The 20555-nt window shown below is 37.1% G+C and overlaps 1 protein-coding gene across 3 annotated transcripts in view; it reads right to left on the minus strand.

Moving 5' to 3' along the window:
• EPS8 (epidermal growth factor receptor pathway substrate 8) overlaps positions 1–20555 on the minus strand; it is a 169485-nt gene that overhangs the window by 112161 nt on the left and 36769 nt on the right. Inside the window, exon 1 of one of the 3 annotated variants that reach the window (XM_050749475.1) lies at positions 3985–13438. The exons of the other annotated variants lie outside the window; for them this stretch is intronic. Coding sequence (XP_050605432.1) covers positions 3985–3996 — 12 coding nt within the window. The 5' untranslated portion in view covers positions 3997–13438. Of the gene's footprint in view, positions 1–3984; positions 13439–20555 lie in introns of those variants that run through there. 3 annotated transcript variants of the gene reach the window in all.

Here is a 20555-nt window from a genome sequence, read left to right on the forward strand (position 1 = left end):
AAGCACAATATATGTTAATATCAAACTTTGGTAGCAAAATATTCAAGCCAATAAAAATGGGCTAAAGGACACTATGAAAACGAAAAGACAAGCCACAGACTAGCAGAAAATATTTGTAAATCCATCTTTTTAAAAAACATTTCTTGTAAGGCACTGTGCTGGCAGCAAATTCCCAGTTCTTTTGTCTGAGAAAGTCTTCACTCCTCCTTCACTTTTGAAGGATAATTTTACTGGATACTGAATTCTAAGTGATTTTTGTTTCTGTTTTCCAATAGTTTAAATATTTCATTCTACTCTCTTCTTGCTTACATGGTTTTTCAAGAGATGTCTGACGTAATTCTTACCCTTAATCCCTTAAAGGTAAGGTGAAGTTACCCCTCAATCTTTCAAAAATCTTCCCTTTGTTTTTGAATTTCTGCAATTTAAGTAAGACATGCCTGTCTGTAGATTTTTTGGTGTTTATCCTGAGCTTGGTGTCTGGCATTAATTTTGAGCTTCCAAGATTTGTGGTTTGATGTCTGTCGTTAATTTTGGAAAATTCTCAGTCATTATTATTTCAAATATTTCTTTTGATCCTTTCTCTCTTTCTTCTCCTCATGGTATTCCCATTCTGCATACATTACACCTTTTGTAATTGTCTCATAGTTCTTCAATATTCTGTTTCAGTTTTTTCATTTTTCTTATGCCTTCGGTTAGGAAAGTTTCTATTGCCCTACCTCCAAGCTCACCGATTCTTTCATTAGTCCTCTCCAATCTACTGATGGCATCAAAGGACTCAAAGGCATTCTGCATTTCTGTTAGTTTTGAATTTATTTAGTTGTGTCCCACAAATTTTGATATATTCTGTTTTCATTTTCATTTAGTCAATGTATTTTTTATCTCCCTTGAAACTTCCTCTTTATCCTATGGATTATTTAGAAACGTGTTGCGTATCTTCTCAATGTTGGAGATTTACTCATCTTTCTGTTATTGATTGCTAGTTTGTCTCCACTGTGTTCACAGAATGCATGTATGATTTCAATCTGTCTAAATATGTTGAGGTATTTTTCATAAGCAGGAATATGGTTTATTTTGATATGTACAGTGCCTTCATTAATGTTTACATAGGTATGATTAACTCTCAAGGTCTGTACCTCCCTACAACCTCTTGAATAGTACTTCCAGATTAATCCTGTTTAAATACATTTTGATTTAACTATTGACAATATACTTCTAGGGATCAAGAACCTAAAATGGGTCCATACTGGCTATCACAACACTGTAAATTCACCTGTGTAGATTCTGAAGTCCATCATCACCTGGAACCCTCTCCATTATATTAACTCCATCTCTATGACTTTGGGGCCATCTCAACTTTTCCTTAGTTTTGATAACCATATTGATAATTACAGTTATTTGATAAACACTTTTGTAGTACACACACACACACACACACACACACGTCATTTACCCATTCAGCTAACTTATGAAATAAGTATGATAATCATGATTTTACAACAGAGGAAATAAAAGCTCAGAGCTTGGTACTTGCCCAAGACCACCTAAGTGGCAGAGCCAGGTTTTAAATTCAGATCTTGATTACTCTAAAACTTCTGCTGTCCACCACTGGAAGAAGAATAAAAGCATGACTTTTCCTTTAGCACTTGATTCCATCCGGTTTAATTTAACCAATATTTGGGAGTATAAACTGTAAGCATGGAGCTAGGTACTTGAAGACAATCTGAAAAATAAAGATTCCACAAGATACACTAGAACTAGACTGTAATTGTCTGCAGGCAGCTTAAAAACTATGGGACTTTAAGATAGATAATTCTAGTTTGTGAATAAAATTATAAACTCTTTGAGGGCAGGGGCCTTTTCTTTACCCTGGCATACGACTATTCAATCTTCTCTATATTTGCTTCCTGTTTTCCTTTTAAGGTAATTATGAACCTATTGGGACCACTATACATTGTTATCAGTATTGACTAGTTTCTGACCGCTGCTCACCAATACTTCCTTTCTTTTTGGTTCCTTAAGAAAGTCTCCCATAATAACTATGTCCTCAAATTATAACATAGCCCTTCTTTTCCTTCACTCCCCTCAGAAAATAACTGCATCTCCCACACAACTAAAAAAAGAGATACAAATAGCATGCCCTCCTTTACATATAAATAAGAACATCTACAATAGCACACGAGGTCTATTAGATGTTAAATACTGCTTTAAAAATAGATTCACAAATGACATTTAAAATATTCCATTTACTTATTTCAGAAATGCATCTTGCGCAAAAAGTTCAGTCAAAAATATATATCATAGTACCTTAAATGCATGTCTTTATGTGACATAGAAATTCATCTTTTTTAGATAGAATAATTAAAATGTCGTGGGCAACTGCTATCCAGGTTTTTAGCTAGCTTAACCAAATCCTCTAAACAGAATTCCTGTAGCCTTCGAAATGTTTAGTCTTTTTTCAAAGTATTTGGAAGACAAATTCGGAATATAAAACTTTAATAAGACTTCCACCATTAAAAATGTTTAATTGACTTTTTTTTTTTTTTTTTTTTGAGACAAGAGTCTCACTCTGTTGCCCAGGCTGAAGTGCAATGGCATGATCTCGGCTCACTGCAACCTCAGCTTCCCGGGTTCGAGCTACTCTCCTGCCTCAGCTTCCCGAGTAGCTGGGATTACAGGCGCCTGCCACCATGCCCAGCTAATTTTTGTACTTTCAGTAGAGACGAGGTTTCACCATGTTGGCCAGGCTAGTCTCAAAATCCCAACTTCACCCACCTTGGCCTCCCAAAGTGCTAGAAATACAGGCATGAGCCACCGCGCCTGGCCTTAATTGACTTTTAATTGGCTTTTTTACATCATGTGACTGACTTCATGTTAAAGATTCTAAGAGGTAAAGTATTTTCTGAATAGAGAAGATTTTTTTCTAGTATTCTTGCATAAACAGATTTCATTTCGTCTTCATGTAAGGGTCAATAATTTCAATCATCCCCCAAACTAGCAGCAAGAAGCTATTCAATGTGCTGCTAGCTAACCCCTACAGCTTGTGCAGTCATATTCTGAATGAAAAACAGAAGATAAAGTGTGTGTGTGCCTGTGTGTGTGTGTGTAGGCAAAAGGAAGCTGGAGGGTTAATCACTATATGTATCTCTTCCTTAAAATCTGATTTCAGGATGGAATTTTTTCATTTTATCCATAAAAAGGAAACAAACTGAAAAGGTAGATTTTTTTTCTTTCAAATTGGCTACTACTTAAATAACTGCCTACTCCTGAGAGTAGATAAGTCTAAAGTTAAATTATGCATTTCATAAAACTCTAAACTTATTCCCAGTAACGCAGCTCATCAGTGACCAATTAACCCATTTTCATAAGCCTATAGTAATCTCAGCCAGAAATGTTGGCACATCTCTAGGGCTGGCTGGATAGTCTCATCTTAACGAAGATGAATGGTGTATCAAAGAAACGATGACTACACACAATTTGTCAAGGTGATCTACTGTATCGAGACCTTCATCAACAACGCATTCCATTTTGAGCCCCTTAGTACAAAACTCCCTTTAGGTTTTCCCACATAATCATGGTGATAATGACAACAACAATGAGGAGAAGATACCCGTAATAACAATAATTACATTATTCTGTGAACTTCTTTGTGCTCCTCAATGTACTAGGCATTTTATATATGCTATCTCATTTAAGCCTAACAATCCCAACACTACACCCTCTTTACAACTATAAAATTTAAGGCTCAGAGAGCATGCATGCCCAGAACTAAACAGTGAAGACTACGAAACCCGGTCTTTTTGCTACATCCTACACTCACTATCTACATAAAAAAGCAACTGGTAAATGTTCCTTAAAACTATTTTTCTTTTAATAGTCTATTATTTTTTGGAGAAGTCAAATAAATGACTTACTATTTACTAAGAAGCATTTCTTAAAGATAAAAAAGAATATGATTTGCAATAAAGAGAACACAAAAGTACTTGCCAGATTACTCATAGTTTAGAGGTTACAGTGGCCACAGGAGAATGAAACTCTTGGGCTAGCTCTGAAGATTAAGGGACATGTTGTTAATCATTGTTAAGGCTTTGAATACAGTCACCTCAATCATTATGCAAGGAACAGAATAAGTAAGCTATGAGAGGAAAATATAACATTTTCTTCTAGACGAAAACACAAAAATAGCAGCTGCAATATTAGACAAAAATGACCACCTAGGTAGTCATGACCACCACACTAGAATCGAAGAATACCTAAATAATGGAGTACATGGAGATGATTTTACTAGCAGCTGACCAGCATTCCTCTCCCAAAACAGATACTGGAAAGAAATATAGTATATTCGTCCATTTTCACACTGCTATAAAGATACTACACAAGACTGGGTAATTTATAAAGGAAAGAGGTTTAAGTGACTCACAGTTCCACAGGCTTAACAGGAAGCATGGCTAGGAGGCCTCAGGAAACTTAGAATCACGGTGGAAGGTGAAGGGAAAGCAAGCCCATCCAACAGGCGAGAGGGGAGAGTGTGTGAAGGAGGAACTGTTCAACACGATAAAACCATTCCCATGATCCAATCACCTCCCACTAGGTCCCTCCCTCAACACAGAGGGATTCTGGGGATTACAATTTGAGATGAGATTTGGGTGGGGACACAAAGCCAAACCATTATCCTATAGTAATTACGTTCATTCAATAGTATCCTGGCACCTTTAAAAAACCTAGGTATATCTTTTGTGAGATGAAGAAAGAATAAAAGGACATGCGAAAAAACCTCAGCCCAGAGATAAGAGGACCACATGTTCTTGGTGGATGGAAGAGTAACAACAACAGAAATAAAGGCAGGTAAAAAGAAAACCAAACAAATGGGAAAACTCATGGAGATAGAAGAACTATCCATTCCATTTTACTAAGCATCATACCACATATATCAAGGCATCCAGATGAATGATTAAAATTCTAGAGAAGGGACTAGGGTTTTCTCCACAGCAAGAAATGTAAAAACATTGAAAATAACATAAGCTGGTTTTTAATGGAAAATTCATTTTTATTTTATTGAAAAGGGGTCTCACTCTGTCGCCCAGGCTGGAGTACACTGATGCAATCTCAGCTCACTGCAGCCTTGACCTCCCGGACTCAAGTGATCCTCCCACCTCAGCATCCCGAGTAGGTGAGACCCACAGCTAACTTTTGTATTTTTTGTAGAGACAGGGTTTCTCCATGTTGCCCAGGCTGGTCTCAAACTACTGAGCTCAAGTAATCCTCCCACCTCAGCCTCCTAAAGTGCTGGGATTACAAGAGTGAGTTACCACGCCTGGCCAGAAAATTCATTTTTAATTACCTATAGATTAATAATTCCTTCAAAAATTTCCAAGTGATGTGTAATTCTAAAAATGCCAATGCTTTCAAGACCATATAATCAGTTTAGTTTTGTTTTCTTTCCTCCTCAGCTGCTTCCTCCTCTTCCTTTTCTTCTATTTGTTTGCCAGTTTATTCAGAAACAACATATAAGATGGCCCTGTCTTACTACTGTTCCAGGGGCACTAGGCTACAATAACATTCAAAAGTTTCATGCTTAAAAGATTCTCTGCATGTAATGAGTTAATTCCCATTTAACTCACTGTGACAATTCACAATATTATTACTTTTACCTTACATTTTTCATAATAAAATACTTTCATATCCATGATCTCAATTGATTCTTATAACATGTAAGCTGGAAGGTAAGCAGGGCCAACTGCCACACCATTCCCATTTTAAAAATAAGCAAACTGACAGAAAGACGTCAAGGAACTAGGGTCACAACACTGAAGGGCATCTGCAGCACAGCCCAGGTGTTGACAGGGAGCTCCGAACACCTAGCCTGGGACCCTCATCACAACTTCACACTAACAGCATTTCATGGATAATTGCAGTATTTCTGAGTACATGCAAATGACAAAGTTTCCAAAGAAACAGCAGACTGATTCAAATATACTAATTTTTCTACAAATGAACTCACCTCAGAAATGAAAATAAGCTCCAATTCTTACATTTCTACTTCAGTCCAATGAAGGCTAAATTAAAGGGGTTCTGCATGTAACAAAATGATAAAAGTAAAATATTCATTTTGAAGCACAATATGTAACCCATAGTTGCTTTTGCTTAATAAATATATTTCATTCTCTCCTATACTTTTTTGTTCCCTCTTTTTTATCAAGATTCAAAATTATATAGATGGAAACAATGAAGAAGAAAGAGATCATGAAGGATCAAATATTGTCAAATGGTGCATCCCATATTAATGCTACTTGACTTAATCCTTACAGTAACCTTGGGAAGTACTGAAAAAGCTAACATTCTAAGATTAAAACTATGATTTGAATCCATGTCTAATCCCAAATGCCTCAAAGCTACTTCATTTTGCATCTTTTTAATATTTTTCTAGCATTTTATACACTGTAAGTAAAATAGGCACATTTAAGTATTTCTTCTATGTAGTTGGGCACGTGTATTGAGCTCAAAGACTATAAATAAACATAGTAATCAGGTTATTTAAATTGTAGACCTTTTAAAAGTACATGTTATTAAATGTAACCTATATCTGTGTAACTTACTATTGTAAAATATATGTTGAATATGTATCCATCAATTAAATATTTAAATAATCCATAATTGGGAATATTTTTTAAAACTCAAATAGGAAAAAATGCCAATAATAGGACAAAGACAAAGAATTTGTGGTTTTTTTGTGTTTTGTGACAGGGTCTTGCTGTGTTGCCCAGGCTGAAGTACAGTGTCACTATCATAGTTCACTACAGCCTTAACCTCCTGGGCTCAAGCAATCCTTCCACCTTGGCCTCCCAAGTAGCTAGGACCATAGGTGTGTACCACCACATCCCGCTACTTTTTATATTTTTTTGTAGAGATAAGGTCTCACTATGTTGCCCAGGCTAGTCTCAAACTCCTGAGCTCAAGCAATCCTCCTGCCTCAGCCTGCCAAGTGCTGGGATTATAATCATGAGCCACTGTGCCCGGCCGAGTTTGTGTTTTAAACCAAAAACTACCCTAGTTACCATGGCACTTTAACGAACTATAATAATTAACAATATTAACTTTTTTATAACATGAGTCTAGCAGCAAGGAAAATGGACTTTGGAGTAAGGGAGATCTGCATTTGAATTCCCACGCCATAAGTTAACACTATGGAAATACTGAAGATGAGAATTCCATTCTTTTGTACAGACGTTAATATAATAAAAAAATCACTTGCCTGCAGGCCACACATATTTGACAACCTGAGCAATGTCATAAAGAAAGTATAAAACCTATATGGCTAGCTAAATAGATGTCACACCCTCTATGTGCTGAACTTCTGCATTTTACTCACAGAAGACGCCCTCAAGCTTGGTTAACATCTTATTAATAAATCTTTCTTTTTCTTTAGGTTCTAATGTTTCTACTTTTTTATACAAACTTTATACAAACATTTTTTATACAAACTTTAAAATTAGCAAATCAATCCGCAGCAGGTTAGAAGCATTAAATTTGAATTTAGGAAGTTAGGGTTGCTAGATGTGGCAGAAAGAAAGAATATAAGAAAGAAATTGATATATTATAATAATAAGAGAAAAATAATACATAAGATGCAAAGAAAAAATGCATAAGGCATCCTGAGAATATGTGATATAGAACCAAACAACCAAGCATATATCAATACCCTCCATGGAGACACTATATTACAGCCCAAATAAACAGTATGCATAATGATGAATTTACATTATGCTTACGAAGGATGGGATGTGCTCAATGCTTATAAGAAAAATTATCCTAAATCGTTAAAAAAATAAAATCTTCGTATTTAAAGTAATGCACTTTAATTCATGTAGCTAGACAGCTAGGAAATTCACTTGTTTTTAAATTTGAAAAGCACACTATTAGGTAAACCTGATAAATGAGATGTTAGAATAGTTAATAGAACAACTATTAGGGGCTCAGGCCTCATACCTAGTACCAGACAGTGTACTAAACACAACAGTGTAGGTTTTTTCTTTCAAAAAGCTCACAGCTCAATAGAAAATACTACCACAAATATCAATAAATTGTAATACTATTTGGTACTGTAACAGAGGTTAAACAAAAGACATACAATGTTTAGTTTTCTCCTTTTATGACATTATCAGCTACTGAATTTCAAAGCCTGGAAGCTTTAGTTCAGAAAGGGTTGTGAAGCGTGACTTTAAGAAGGCTGAAACAAACAAAATAGTTTAGAAAAAATATACCAAAGGCAAGACTCTGTAACATAGATTAAAAATAAGCATCAGAAGTTCCATCTCTCCTCCTCTCTACAAAGAAAAATAATGACAATAACAACAACTAACATTCACTGAGAGCTTACTGTGTTCCAGGCTCTGCTCTAAGTGCCCAACATATATGAACTCATTTAATCCTCACAATGACCTTATGAGGGAAGTTCTATTATTATCCTAAATTAATAGATGATAAAATTGAGGCATGAAGACACTAAATTATTTGCCCAAAGTGACACTGGTAAGTGAAGAACTAAAATTGTAAACAGAAAGTCTGGCTTCAGAGCCCATGACGCTAACTACTACGTACCCAAATATTAAAAACTTAATGATGCCATTGTGTTATAGAAGGTATAGTTCTCAAAGCACATCCTAGTGACTCTTTTTTAAGAGCTATTATTAAAACTGTTTCAACAGTCCTTCAACACAACTTTTTTTCCATTTTTGCTCATTTACCAATATATGTTTATGATTTGGATCTATTTGCTCTATATTCCTCAGGTGCTTTTTGTAAGTACATCAAAAATTTCCCTATGACTCCTGCCATTAAAAACTCAGAGACTAAGAAAGAGCAGCATTTTTCCATTTTTTATACAAACTTTAAAATTAGCTAAACAAATAGTAAATGAGGGGAATTCGCTCTTCATAGAAATATTATTTTAATCTTATATATAAACTACCAAAATACATATATTTCCTAGTGTTATTTCTGGTAGACAGTGTTTAATACATAGTAGCTAATATTTTAATCATGAATATCCAACTATTATTCTAATTAATATCACTTTTATTCTAACTAATATTAGAGTCATTTCTCAAATGCCAGCAATATTTCCCATAGGTGTAAATTATCATTTAGAAACACACCCACTCTGAGTGACTAAGAAACCCTTCTGTATATTGCAGCTATTAGTAGGCTTCACATAATTAACAAGATTTTGCCTGTAACTCCTATTCACCTAAGTTGTGAAGATTAAGGATAAATAATATTGCTAGGAAAATTTAAAGATGGGCTTCTGTCACTTAAATACCCAAAGTTAACTTACATTTTCAATATGTTTGGTGTTTGAAGGATTAATCTATACTAAAAATATCAAAATAATTCATTGAACTTACTGAAGGTCCTTCTATAATAAGGGCATTCTTAGCCCTGAAGATAAAATATTAACAAAGAACAACTTCCCTCTAACTCACTTTATCCCCTGGACCATGCTGCATTTACCTTAAAGCACTTATGTTGTATTTAATATCAGTCATTTGTTTGCATATTTGTCTCATAGTTGGAATATAAACTACAAAAGGACACAGGCCAACTTGCTTTTTTTGTAATACCAGCACCTACAAAGTCCTGGCAGTAGCAGGTGCTTAATAAATGTTTGTTGAATCCACATACAAGCATACACCTTCACTCCAAGGACTTCAGATTAAATCATTAAGCATGCCACAGTTAAACAGTCCATGGTGGAGCTAAATCTACCAACCCTGAGACTCGACTCTCAAGAGACTTTCATTTGGTCTTATTCTGACCCCTTAGCCCACAGAGGCATGTCTATGCAGATTGCTCTAATAGAGCACAGACTATATCCCTGGATTACTCTTCTAAGCCTAGATCCTTTGATCTATAATAATAGCTACCACTCACTGATAGCACTCTATGTGCCAGGTACAACACCAAACACATCATATACCTCAGTTCATGTGATCTTTAAAATAACCTGAGAGTAGTAAGTATTACTCGCATTTTACAGGTGAAGATGATGAGGCCCTAAAGAGGTTATGAAAAGTGTTGAAAGTCCCAAGGTCATGGGGCAGAGGCAAGATTTGAGCCACATTTGTCAGACAGTACAGTCCACATTCTCGACCACTGACATTCCTAAACAGAAGGTATGATGATTAATTTTGGGTGCCAACTTCATTAAATTAAGGAATACCTAGATAGCTGGTAAAACATTACTTCTGTGTGTATCTGTGATGGTGTTTCTGGAAGAGATTAGTGTGTGAGTTGGTGGACTGGTGAGAAGGATCTGCTGCCCTGAATGTGGATAGGCACCCATCCAATCGACTGGGGGACCAGATGGAACAAAAAGGTGGAGGAAGGGTGAATTTCTTCCCACTCTTCCATAGTCAGGACACCCTTCTTCTCCTGACCTTGGATGTTAGAACTTGAGGGTCTCTGGCTTTTGGACCCTGAGACTCACACCTGTAGCTCCTTGGGGTCTTAGGTCCTCAGCTTCCCTGGCTCACAATCGACTAACCTGGTTCTCCAGCTTGCAGATGGCCCATCGTGGGACTTATCGGCCTCCACAATTGTGTTAGTCAATTCCCCTAATAAACCCCTTATAATCCATCCATCCATCTATCCATCCATCAATACATATTCTATTGTTTCTGTCTCTGGAGAACTCTGACTAGTACAGAAGGCTACTAGTAAACAAAGCTTTTCAAAGAAGCCTCTAAAGGTCCCTTGAGAGTCACTTTAGATGGTTTTTAATGAGCTTTTAAAAAGCAATGTTTTTTGCCTTGTGGTAGTCTACTATTTTCAACTCTTACATTCTCTGACACAGAGGGACTCAGGAATACAGAGAATACTAACCAAAAGAAGTTACTCCGAGGTGACAGCAAAGTTAAGGGTAAAAATCATGCTCAAAGGAAAAATCTGAGCAGTCTAGAAAACTTGTGAGCAAAACACTAGAAAAAAAAATCAAACTCCTAGATGCACAATCTTATTGCATAACGGACCAAATCCCTATTAATAACTAAAATCCTTATAGGGCTGAAAAGCTCTAGAGCACTTACAAGTATACACACTAAGTTCACTAAATAGGAAATTCCTAGGCTGGGAGCAGTGGCTCACACCTGGAATCCCAGCACTTTGGGAGGCCAAGGTGGGCAGATCACGAGGTCAGGAGTTGGAGACCAGCCTGGCCAACATGGTGAAACCCCATCTCTACTAAAAACACAAAAATTAGCCAGGTGTGGTGGTGCATGCCTGTAATCCCAGCAACTCGGGAGGCCAAGGGAGGAGAATTGCTCGAACCCAGAAGGTGGAGGTTGCAGTGAACCGAGTTCATACCACTGCACTCCAGCCTGGGCGACAGAGCAAGACTCCATCTAGAAACAATTTTAAAAATAAAAATAAATAAATAAATGGGAAGTTCCTGAGGCAAAAAAACTGCCGCCAGAACATATGTGTCATATAGATTTAATGCTAAAACTTTCATGAGAGGCAGTGGAAACAGGAATAAGGCTAAGGAATAAGACAGTCTCTCCCAAGTTTAAACTTCAGCTCTGCCAATTAATACATGACTTCAGGAAAGGCACTTATCAACTACTCTAAGCCTCAGTTTCCAGTGTGTAAAGTGGAAACAATAATACCTCCCTGTAGTGAAATTAAGAGAAACATGGCTAATGCATCATGTCCATGACCATTAAGTTGAGTACATCTATGTGGATTGGTAATGATAGAAAAAAGGTAAATTTCTTTTTTAAAAAATGGTGCTTTTAGTGACCTGTATGTTTCAAAGCAGCCGCAGCCAAGAAACTGACCAATAATGGAGACTTGTCCTAAAATCCAAGTTCCGAGGCAGAACTGGACTGCCCACAAGGGAGACCCTACCCAGAGAGGTATATCTAAAAAACTGTTCTTCACCAACGTGGACTTCATGGGCAGGCAGCTGCATACAGTCGTGGGCTCAAAAGGTCCAGGACCTTGTTCTGTGATAATAATCTTTCAATTCTTAATAACTGTATCTTTGAATTTGTGTTTTGTACATAAAGCCCAACGGGATAACAGAGCTTGGCTTAGCACTGTGGCTCATGTGCAGTCCTGCCTCCGGCCAGCCCCCTCCACTAGGGACAGAAAGTGGGTTGCAGAGAGGAAATGGCCATCCCCCTCCTGAGCCAGCAGTGAGATACCACTTTAGGTGGGTGACTCAGTGGGGTTCTCTTGCCCACCCCTAATTCAGGTACCAAGCGAATCCTGGCAGGATCGCTTGTAGGCTGACCATCTGCGGTTTGGGGTAGAAGGGGAAAGTGACTTTCCTAGCTGGAACCCCCACATTTCATTTTGCTCTTGGCCCTGCAATTTATCTAGCCTGCCCTGTCCCTGACTTTGTGATGGCAACAAAAACACTACCAAGAGGAGAGAGGTAATTGGTTAGCAAATATCATCTTTTTAAGTGTAAAGTCCACTGGGAAACTATTAGCTACGCCAGCTTAGATTAATCAAACTGTTGCCTTTGCAACGTGGCATTGAGACCAGCAACACTAAGTCTTAATGATTAAGGAAAAAGAAACTTTCTTCTAGAGTGGAGCTCAACAACCATGGAAATAGCACTTTGTTAAAAGAGCTGGCCTCTTCCTTCCTCTTTCACCCTATGAGATACCACGTGATCTCATAGGTCTTCCTCTGCCCCTTCCTTATTTAATTGGTCCTTCAAAGAAATTTATTTAAATGCAGATACTGTTCTAGATCCAAGTATACACGGATGAACTATAGTGACTGAAACTGACCAGTAAGAATAACAAAAGCTAATATTTGAGCACTTGCCAGCTAATATTTGCTGCCTAAAGCACCATTGAGAAGGATTCTCATGACTCTTTCAAGATTCCAGGCTCTTTTTTAAGTGCTTTACATATTTAACAATTTAATTCTTGTAACAAGCCCATGAAGGTAAGTTGTAATACTGTCCTATTTCAAGAGACAAGAAAATTGAAACATGTAGAATTTGAGTAACTTGCAAATTCATACAGGTATTAAGTGGTAAAGGCTGGTTTCAAACTTAAACAATTATAACACCGTATGATAAATGCTGAAACATAGATTATGGGAATAGTACAAACAAGAATTTAAGTAAACCAAGTAGTTATGGATAACGTTAACAAAAACTTTTAAAAGTCTTTTGTGAACTAGCCTAAAAACTTAACTGTCTGTGATGACGACGATTATTATTATTAATTTTTGAGATGGAGTCTCGCTGTGTCGCCAGGCTAGAGTGCAGTGGCGTGATCTCGGCTCACTGCAACCTCCACCTCCCAGGTTCAAGTGATTCTCCTGCCTCAGCCTCCCGAGTAGCTAGGATTACTGGCATGCACCACCACGTCCAGCTAATTTTTGTATTTTTAGTAGAGATGGGGTTTCACCGTGTTGGACAGGATGGTCTCGATCTCCTGACCTCATGATCTGCCCACCTCGGCCTCCCAAAGTGCTGGGATTACAGGCGTGAGCCACCATGCCTGGCCAATTGTCCATTATTTTTAAAAGTATTTGTAAAGAAAAACTCTGTTTCAAAGAAATTAGTATAAAAGAACACTTTACAACCTAACTGATTATTACAGACTAAGTTCAGTAGATTTTAGTTTCCTCACCTGAGAAACAAAAGAACTAGACTAGATCAGGATAGCAAGTACATGACGTTTGTGCGGGCACTCCCCATTCCCATAAAAGACATCAATAATGTATCATTACACTCTTTAATGCTGAGCTGAACCCAAAAATGTGGGAATTCTCAACCTTGCTCTAAACAGCCACTACTAAATTCTAAAGTCAGCATGGAAATGGAAACCAGGTATTATCCCTGAATTAGACAATCTCCACAGTCCCTATCTGACTCCAAAAATCTATGACTATGTATCAAAAAAAAAATTCTTTAAACCACAGAAAAAGAAATCACTTTTATTTTGTCAGGTGAGTGTACCAATCATTGCTAGCAAAATACAGACCTCTCATTATTTACTTTCAAATCCTTGAAAATACACAAAGAGGAATTAAACAAAGGCACTGCCCCATCTTTAAAATTTTCATAGACTATCTAAATAATAGCTCAAGTTCTCCGCCTTTGAGTAGAAATATCAAGAGCTATGAGCTATTATATGTGGTTTCCCAGTACATGTAAGTTTAAAACAACAAAGGATGAATGACTAGGGCAAATATGTGGTCCAAATGAAACTAGCTAACATTATTAAACTGAATTACTATCATGACAATAAATGCAATCATGCCATAAAATGTCACAAAGCCTGATGAGGGTTGAAGGGTTACATCATTTTCTTTAACACACAGCTTTTACGTGGGATTGCATTCTATGAACACCTTTATAGGAGAAAAAGAAGCATCATACAATTATATAATCAGGCCAGTATTGGTATTTTTGAGGTGAGTTTGCCTACACCAGTGTATTAAACAAATGTTTCAGTCAGTGATGCATCTAATAGATAACTAATCTTTCCTTGAAGCAGGAGTCAGGGGGAGACTTCCTAGAACTAAACTGCCCTCAGTAGTACTGTGTGAAAGGATTATATTGCATGCTAACCAGCCAGTCAATCCTCCTTAGCTGCTAAATATAATTTAACACCTAGAATATCAGCCCCATATTATTATCTGCCTAATCAAACACTTCTCCTTGATTTCTAATTTGTTCAAAATAGAACAAATTTTCTTTTCCACCATAAGCTTTCCCACCATAAGCTTACTCTTCAAATGTTCTCACTTATTTTAATGGCACTTCCTTTCTCCTCATCACTCTAGCATTGGTGACTCCATCATCGCATGTCTGGATTGTCAAAATGAGCTTAACTGGTCTTCCAATTGTAAATAACTTCCCCCTTCTAAGCAACCTTCTTTTTCTAAGACTGTAAGAATTCATTCAAAAAGCACTGCTGTCCTCTCTCTCAGAACCAACAATGGCAACACATGAGATCGTACAACAGAAGAAACACTAGCTTATTAACCAAGAAGTTTGGGTGCTATCCCCAATTCCTCCTCTCAGTAATTTGAGCAACTCAGTTTGGTTTCCTTACCTGGAAAGCAAATCCTGGATTAGAAGAACTCTGGAATCCCTTCCATTGGACAACAACAAATCTCTTATCCTGGAAATCATGGTTCACCATAATTTAGCTAATCAAACTCACCTGCGATCATCCCCTAAGCATATTCTCCTACTGTCCGCTATGGTTTGCATGCTCCTGAATTATGTCAGTTACCATAGCGCCCTACTAATTAGTTCTTCTTAGAAAATGAACTCACCTTCCTTTCTTACCAAAACTGCTCTCAAACAGAAGGGTTAACAAGGGACTCCTTTCTTTGTCTTTTTCTGATATTTTTAAATTCTCTACAGTCAATACGTATTTTGTATGCAGGAAATGTTCAGAGAAAATAAACTTTTCAAACCAGAACTACAAAGTAAAATTATCTCAATACATGAAGCCTAACCTAGTAACCCTCAATAATATATCCTATTTTTCTTCCTAGAGATTTTATTTGCTGTGCACATTTGGAATATTAACTTTAAAACAACCTATATAAACTGTGGTTCTAATGTAAAGACTCAACAGTTAATAAACTGATTTTATTTTGGTTCTTTTAAGTGCATGGTCTAATTTATTAATGGTAAGCTGAAGTGGATATCATACATAGCTAATATGGTTATGAGAAAGTGCTTAATCTTAGTACATTAACAAACTTACTCCATTTCCTAGAAACCCAATCTATTTTTCAAACCAAAATGCACTATTTTAGGAGCAACTGGTTAGTTCCAGTACTACCAATGCAGTAATTTTATAAGTTAAATTATTTTTGTGAACCCATCGGAGAACCCCCAGTTACCATCTACAACACTGCATTAGTAAGAAAGTGGCAAATGATCAAAAAAGTAACTAGTGGGGACCCCAAAACATATTTTCCTTTCCCTCAGCCATCATTCAGCTTACAGAAAGAAGAAATGAATGATCCAGAGATATTATCCTATTCTCCAGAATCTTCAGTGACTTGATTTCAATATAAAACAGCATAAATACTCCAATTTAAGAAAAAGTAGCCGGGCGCAGTGGCTCACGCCTGTAATCCCAGCACTTTGGGAGGCTGAGGTGGGCAGATCACAAGGTCTAGAGATCGAGACCATCCTGGCTAACATGGTGAAACCCCATCTCTACCAAAAATACAAAAAATTAGCCAGGCATGGTGGCAGGTGCCCATAGTCCCAGCTACTTAGGAGGCTGAGGCAGGAGAATCGCTTGAACCAGGGAGGTGGAGACTGCAGTGAGCCGAGATCGTACCACTGCACTCCAGCCTTGGCAACAGAGCAAGACTCCATCTCAAAACCCAAAACCAAAACCAAACCAAACAAACAAAAAAAAAGTAATGCCTCATGCATGCAAAAAGGGCAGAGAATTTGCTATCAAAAGGTCTGTGCCAAGCCCCACAACTTAATAACTCATAGTCAAGTCTCAGAGCCTCTTATCCTCAGATTCCTTAACAGCAAAATGGGAGAAAATCATAATACCAGTCGTGTCTACTGCATAAGATCACTAAGAAGCAAATGATATAATAATGTAAAATGTTTTGAAAACTTCAAAATTCTTCACAAATATCAATTAAAATATTATGAAGCAATATTCTTAAGTCAAATGCTCACCAATTTTAAGTATTCAACTATTACCAAATAAATTCACTAAGTAGGAAAACTAAAGTGATGAGGATTAGAAAGGAAAGAATTATCCTCAATAATATCAATTTTCTAAGTCTGGATTTTTACACATCTTGTTTTTTTTTTTGTTTTTTTAAGTAGGACACACAAAACTCTACAGAAACAATTTCAGTCAATTAAGTGTCTGAACACCTACACCTTTTCTTAAAGATCTCCAGGGAGAGAAATTCCACAGTTCCCTTTGTATTTTTCACTCTGGATCTGAACAACTCAGATAAAGTATAAACACGTAGCTTTCATTCATTTCATCTGATATAAAGAAAAGAAAATATGCCCAGTTGGTTTAAAATGGAATAACTCTAGGGATAAAATTATATTCTGCAACAAGTTTTATGTCAGGTAAAGACAAAATATCCAATGTATAACAGACCTAAGCTTTTTCTCTTTTATTCACATATACTCCTTAAAGGGCGAAAACATCCATTGCCTAGCCCCTCTTCTCATCAAAAAAAGCCTATCTGGTTTCCTAAATTTCATAATGGAATGCTAACTTTGACACTTGCTAATCCAGAATATAAAACGTATAGTCTCTTTCCTCCACACCATGGAACATCAGCACTTTATGTACTTGTCAAATGCTAATGTTAAGCTCCAGCAAAGGCAAATACTGAGACAACTGATGCCAGAGGAAACTTAAGGCACTTTTAACTATTCTTGTCAAGATCCACCCTAGTGTTCTTTTGGAAGAGCTAAATGTTGAACTATATTACCTTCATTAGTCATAAAATGTATTGATTACCTATTTAAGGTTATGCCTTAGGCTCTCACTAAGGGCCAATATAAGAAATAATTAAAATTTTTATTCTGGTTTCCAACACTGTCCAATAGGCTTTTCAATATATCTTTTAATATAATATTCTTTATAGCACTCACTGTCTGTGGCATTTCATTGACAATTCATGCATTATAATTTATTGAAATTCTTATTTGCTTGTCTATCATTTACCCTGGACAGTATCCTCAAGGGCAGGAATGTCTTGTTCAACATTATTTCTCAAACGCTGAGCAAAGGGCCTGCACATAATAGAGCTCAATAATCATTTGCCTAATGAATCAATCATTTATTATAATTTGTTTCCAAGATATATGTTCAGTCCAAAATAGAAAATAATCTCCTTACAAGAAACCACATTTTGCTTTTGTTTTTCTTCTTCACTCTTGCTGTGACTATGCCTCACTCAAAGCAGGGACTCAATAAATACTTGATGACAATAACAATTATGATAGTGGTAGTGGTAGGAAGAAAACTTAACCTAATCAAAACAACATATATCATATTGTTCATAATATCTTTGTATTACATTGTTCATTATTCATTAAAATCAAATATAAAATTAAGTGATTATATGTTGAGATTACAGATATTTTCTTTATTTCCTGTTTTCTAACATTAGTTAGGGAATATTAGTTGTGCTTCCACACACCAGTAAGCCCAAAATAAATCAGTTCCTCATGTAAACAAAATCTAGTAGACTATAGTAATTCATCTAAGAAAAACGAATCTCCTTCCGTAGAATAGTTACACTTCAGAAACCTAAAAGCCCACTGCCTTTTGTTCCTTTTGTCTAAGATTTCAGATAACTTTCCTGTTTCTTCCTGCTGAGGACAACTGCCTCCAGAATTGGACTCTATCTTTCTAAACTGCCGGGTGCTTGGATGAAGATAAGAAGAAAATGGGGAGCCAAGAGTGACAATGATCTCCCACCCTGTAGAGGACACACCTGCCACTCCAGTGCTGAGTGAGAGTTTGCCATGGCCCTGCCCTAACTCCAACTCCAGTTTTAGTTCACAGCTGGCAAAGCAGTTGTCCCTGACAAGCAAGCTTGGCTTCATACTCCATCCTATGGCAGACATACATGCACACGCACACACAAAAAATGCTCCTATTTATATATGAAGCAATGTTTATTACAATCCAAGGTGCTTTGATCCCATAAGCAGTCCAATCACTCAATGAAGATAAAAACCTAAAAAAGAAATTCCTTGACATGTGTCTATCAAGATAACCCCCCCCCCACTCAATCTGAGCATTTGCGTTGTACTCTACATAGGTTTTCATTTTCCCAGAATCATAGTGTTTGAAAAGTGTACATCTTTATGGTCTAATATGGACAATGCTAGACTCGAAGTACAGACAGATGAAGAGATGAATCTGACACCTGGAAATATTCACTCTGGTTCCCAGATTCAAGAAGCCTCAAGCAGTGAATAATTGCTCAACACCAACCACAGGATGGCAAAATAAGCCAGCGAGAATGAAAACAGTGGATGCTTTTCATCGCTTTGTTGAGTACTTGAAACCATAGCTATTATTCATATGATACTGAATAGAAACATACTTCCAGCATTGCTGTGTGTAAACATGTTGACTATCCACATAAGCAATTTTTAAAGACTATGTTTTAGAAACATATCTACCAATTAAGATTCTGGATTTATATTAACTCAAAAAGAAGCATCTTATGTAAAAATATCCCTTCTTTTTTTAGTATCAAAAGGATTTTCTTTCTGAACCCTTCAACTCAAGCTACAGTATACTGCAAGAACAAAACTCTTAGTACATTAGACAGTAAAAGTAAATGTTAAGATACAGAAGGACACTGTTTCTCTCCTTGTCACAATAAGGACCAAATCCTTAGTTCAGCATTCAATAATCCACATTATCGCAGGGCGTGGTGGCACATGCCTGTAAATCCCGGCGTTTTGGGAGGCCGTGGCGGGTGGATCACTTGAGGTCACGAGTTCGAGACCAGCCCGACCAACATAGTGAAACCCTGTCTCTACTAAAAATATAATAATTAGCCAGGCATAGTGGTGGGTGCGTGTAATCCCAGCTACTAGCAAGGCTGAGGCAGGAGAATCGCTTGAACCTAAGAGATGAAGGCTGCCGTGAGCTGAGATCACACCACTGTATTTCAGCCTGGATGACAAAGTGAGACTCCATCTCAAGAAAAAAAAGAATCTACATTATCAATTTCTGCCTTCTAGCCTCAACTCCACTGATCCCAACATTTATTCATTCATTTTGGCAAAATATATGGCACTAAAGCAACAAACAAGGCTTCAACGATCCCAGTCCTAAAAAGCTCACATTCAAGTGTCCTCCAGGCAAACCAGTCAATTAGTGTGCTCCTGCAAACACTTATTCAACAAATATTTAATGGATAGATTAAATACTGGGCAGTTTCAGAAACTAGGGACATAGCAGTAAAAAAAAGGGGGGCAACATTTTTTGCCTTTACAAAGGTCACAACCCTAGTGAAAGAAAGAATATACCTATCCCTTGTACTTTTATGCTATGTTCATGCCATTTCGCTCTCTCCTCCCTCCCTCCTCTATACTCTCCCTCCTCCTTAGTATCCTTCTTACCATATTCTACTTATACCATAGCTCAGATAACATGTTAGACGTTAACTAGACTTCTGATGAAGACACTGAGACTCAAGCAGGAGTTAAATCTGGCATGCATGTAGGCATGGGTGTGGGGGAGGTGGAGAGCCAGCAAAGTGTAGAAAATGAAGGAGGATTAAGAGATTCTGGGCAGGTTTCTAAGGCCAAGGCAAAACGCCAATACAGGAAATCAGTGACTGGATTTAAGGTATAGTTGAGAATTTCATCATACAAGCAAGACAGAAGGCCAGTTATCAGACTGGGACACAAAGTTAACACAGAATCAGTAGCAATGGTGCTTGATATCAAGCAAGCAGCTCCGAATTAGAACTATTAAAATTCCCCTAAACAGCTGGCCCCTCTAGCCTAGGTTGAGCCCTTTAGCAGGAGTCAAATA

The sequence above is a fragment of the Macaca thibetana genome, chromosome 11, assembly GCF_024542745.1.
Source record: "Macaca thibetana thibetana isolate TM-01 chromosome 11, ASM2454274v1, whole genome shotgun sequence".
Classification (NCBI taxonomy): domain Eukaryota; kingdom Metazoa; phylum Chordata; class Mammalia; order Primates; family Cercopithecidae; genus Macaca; species Macaca thibetana.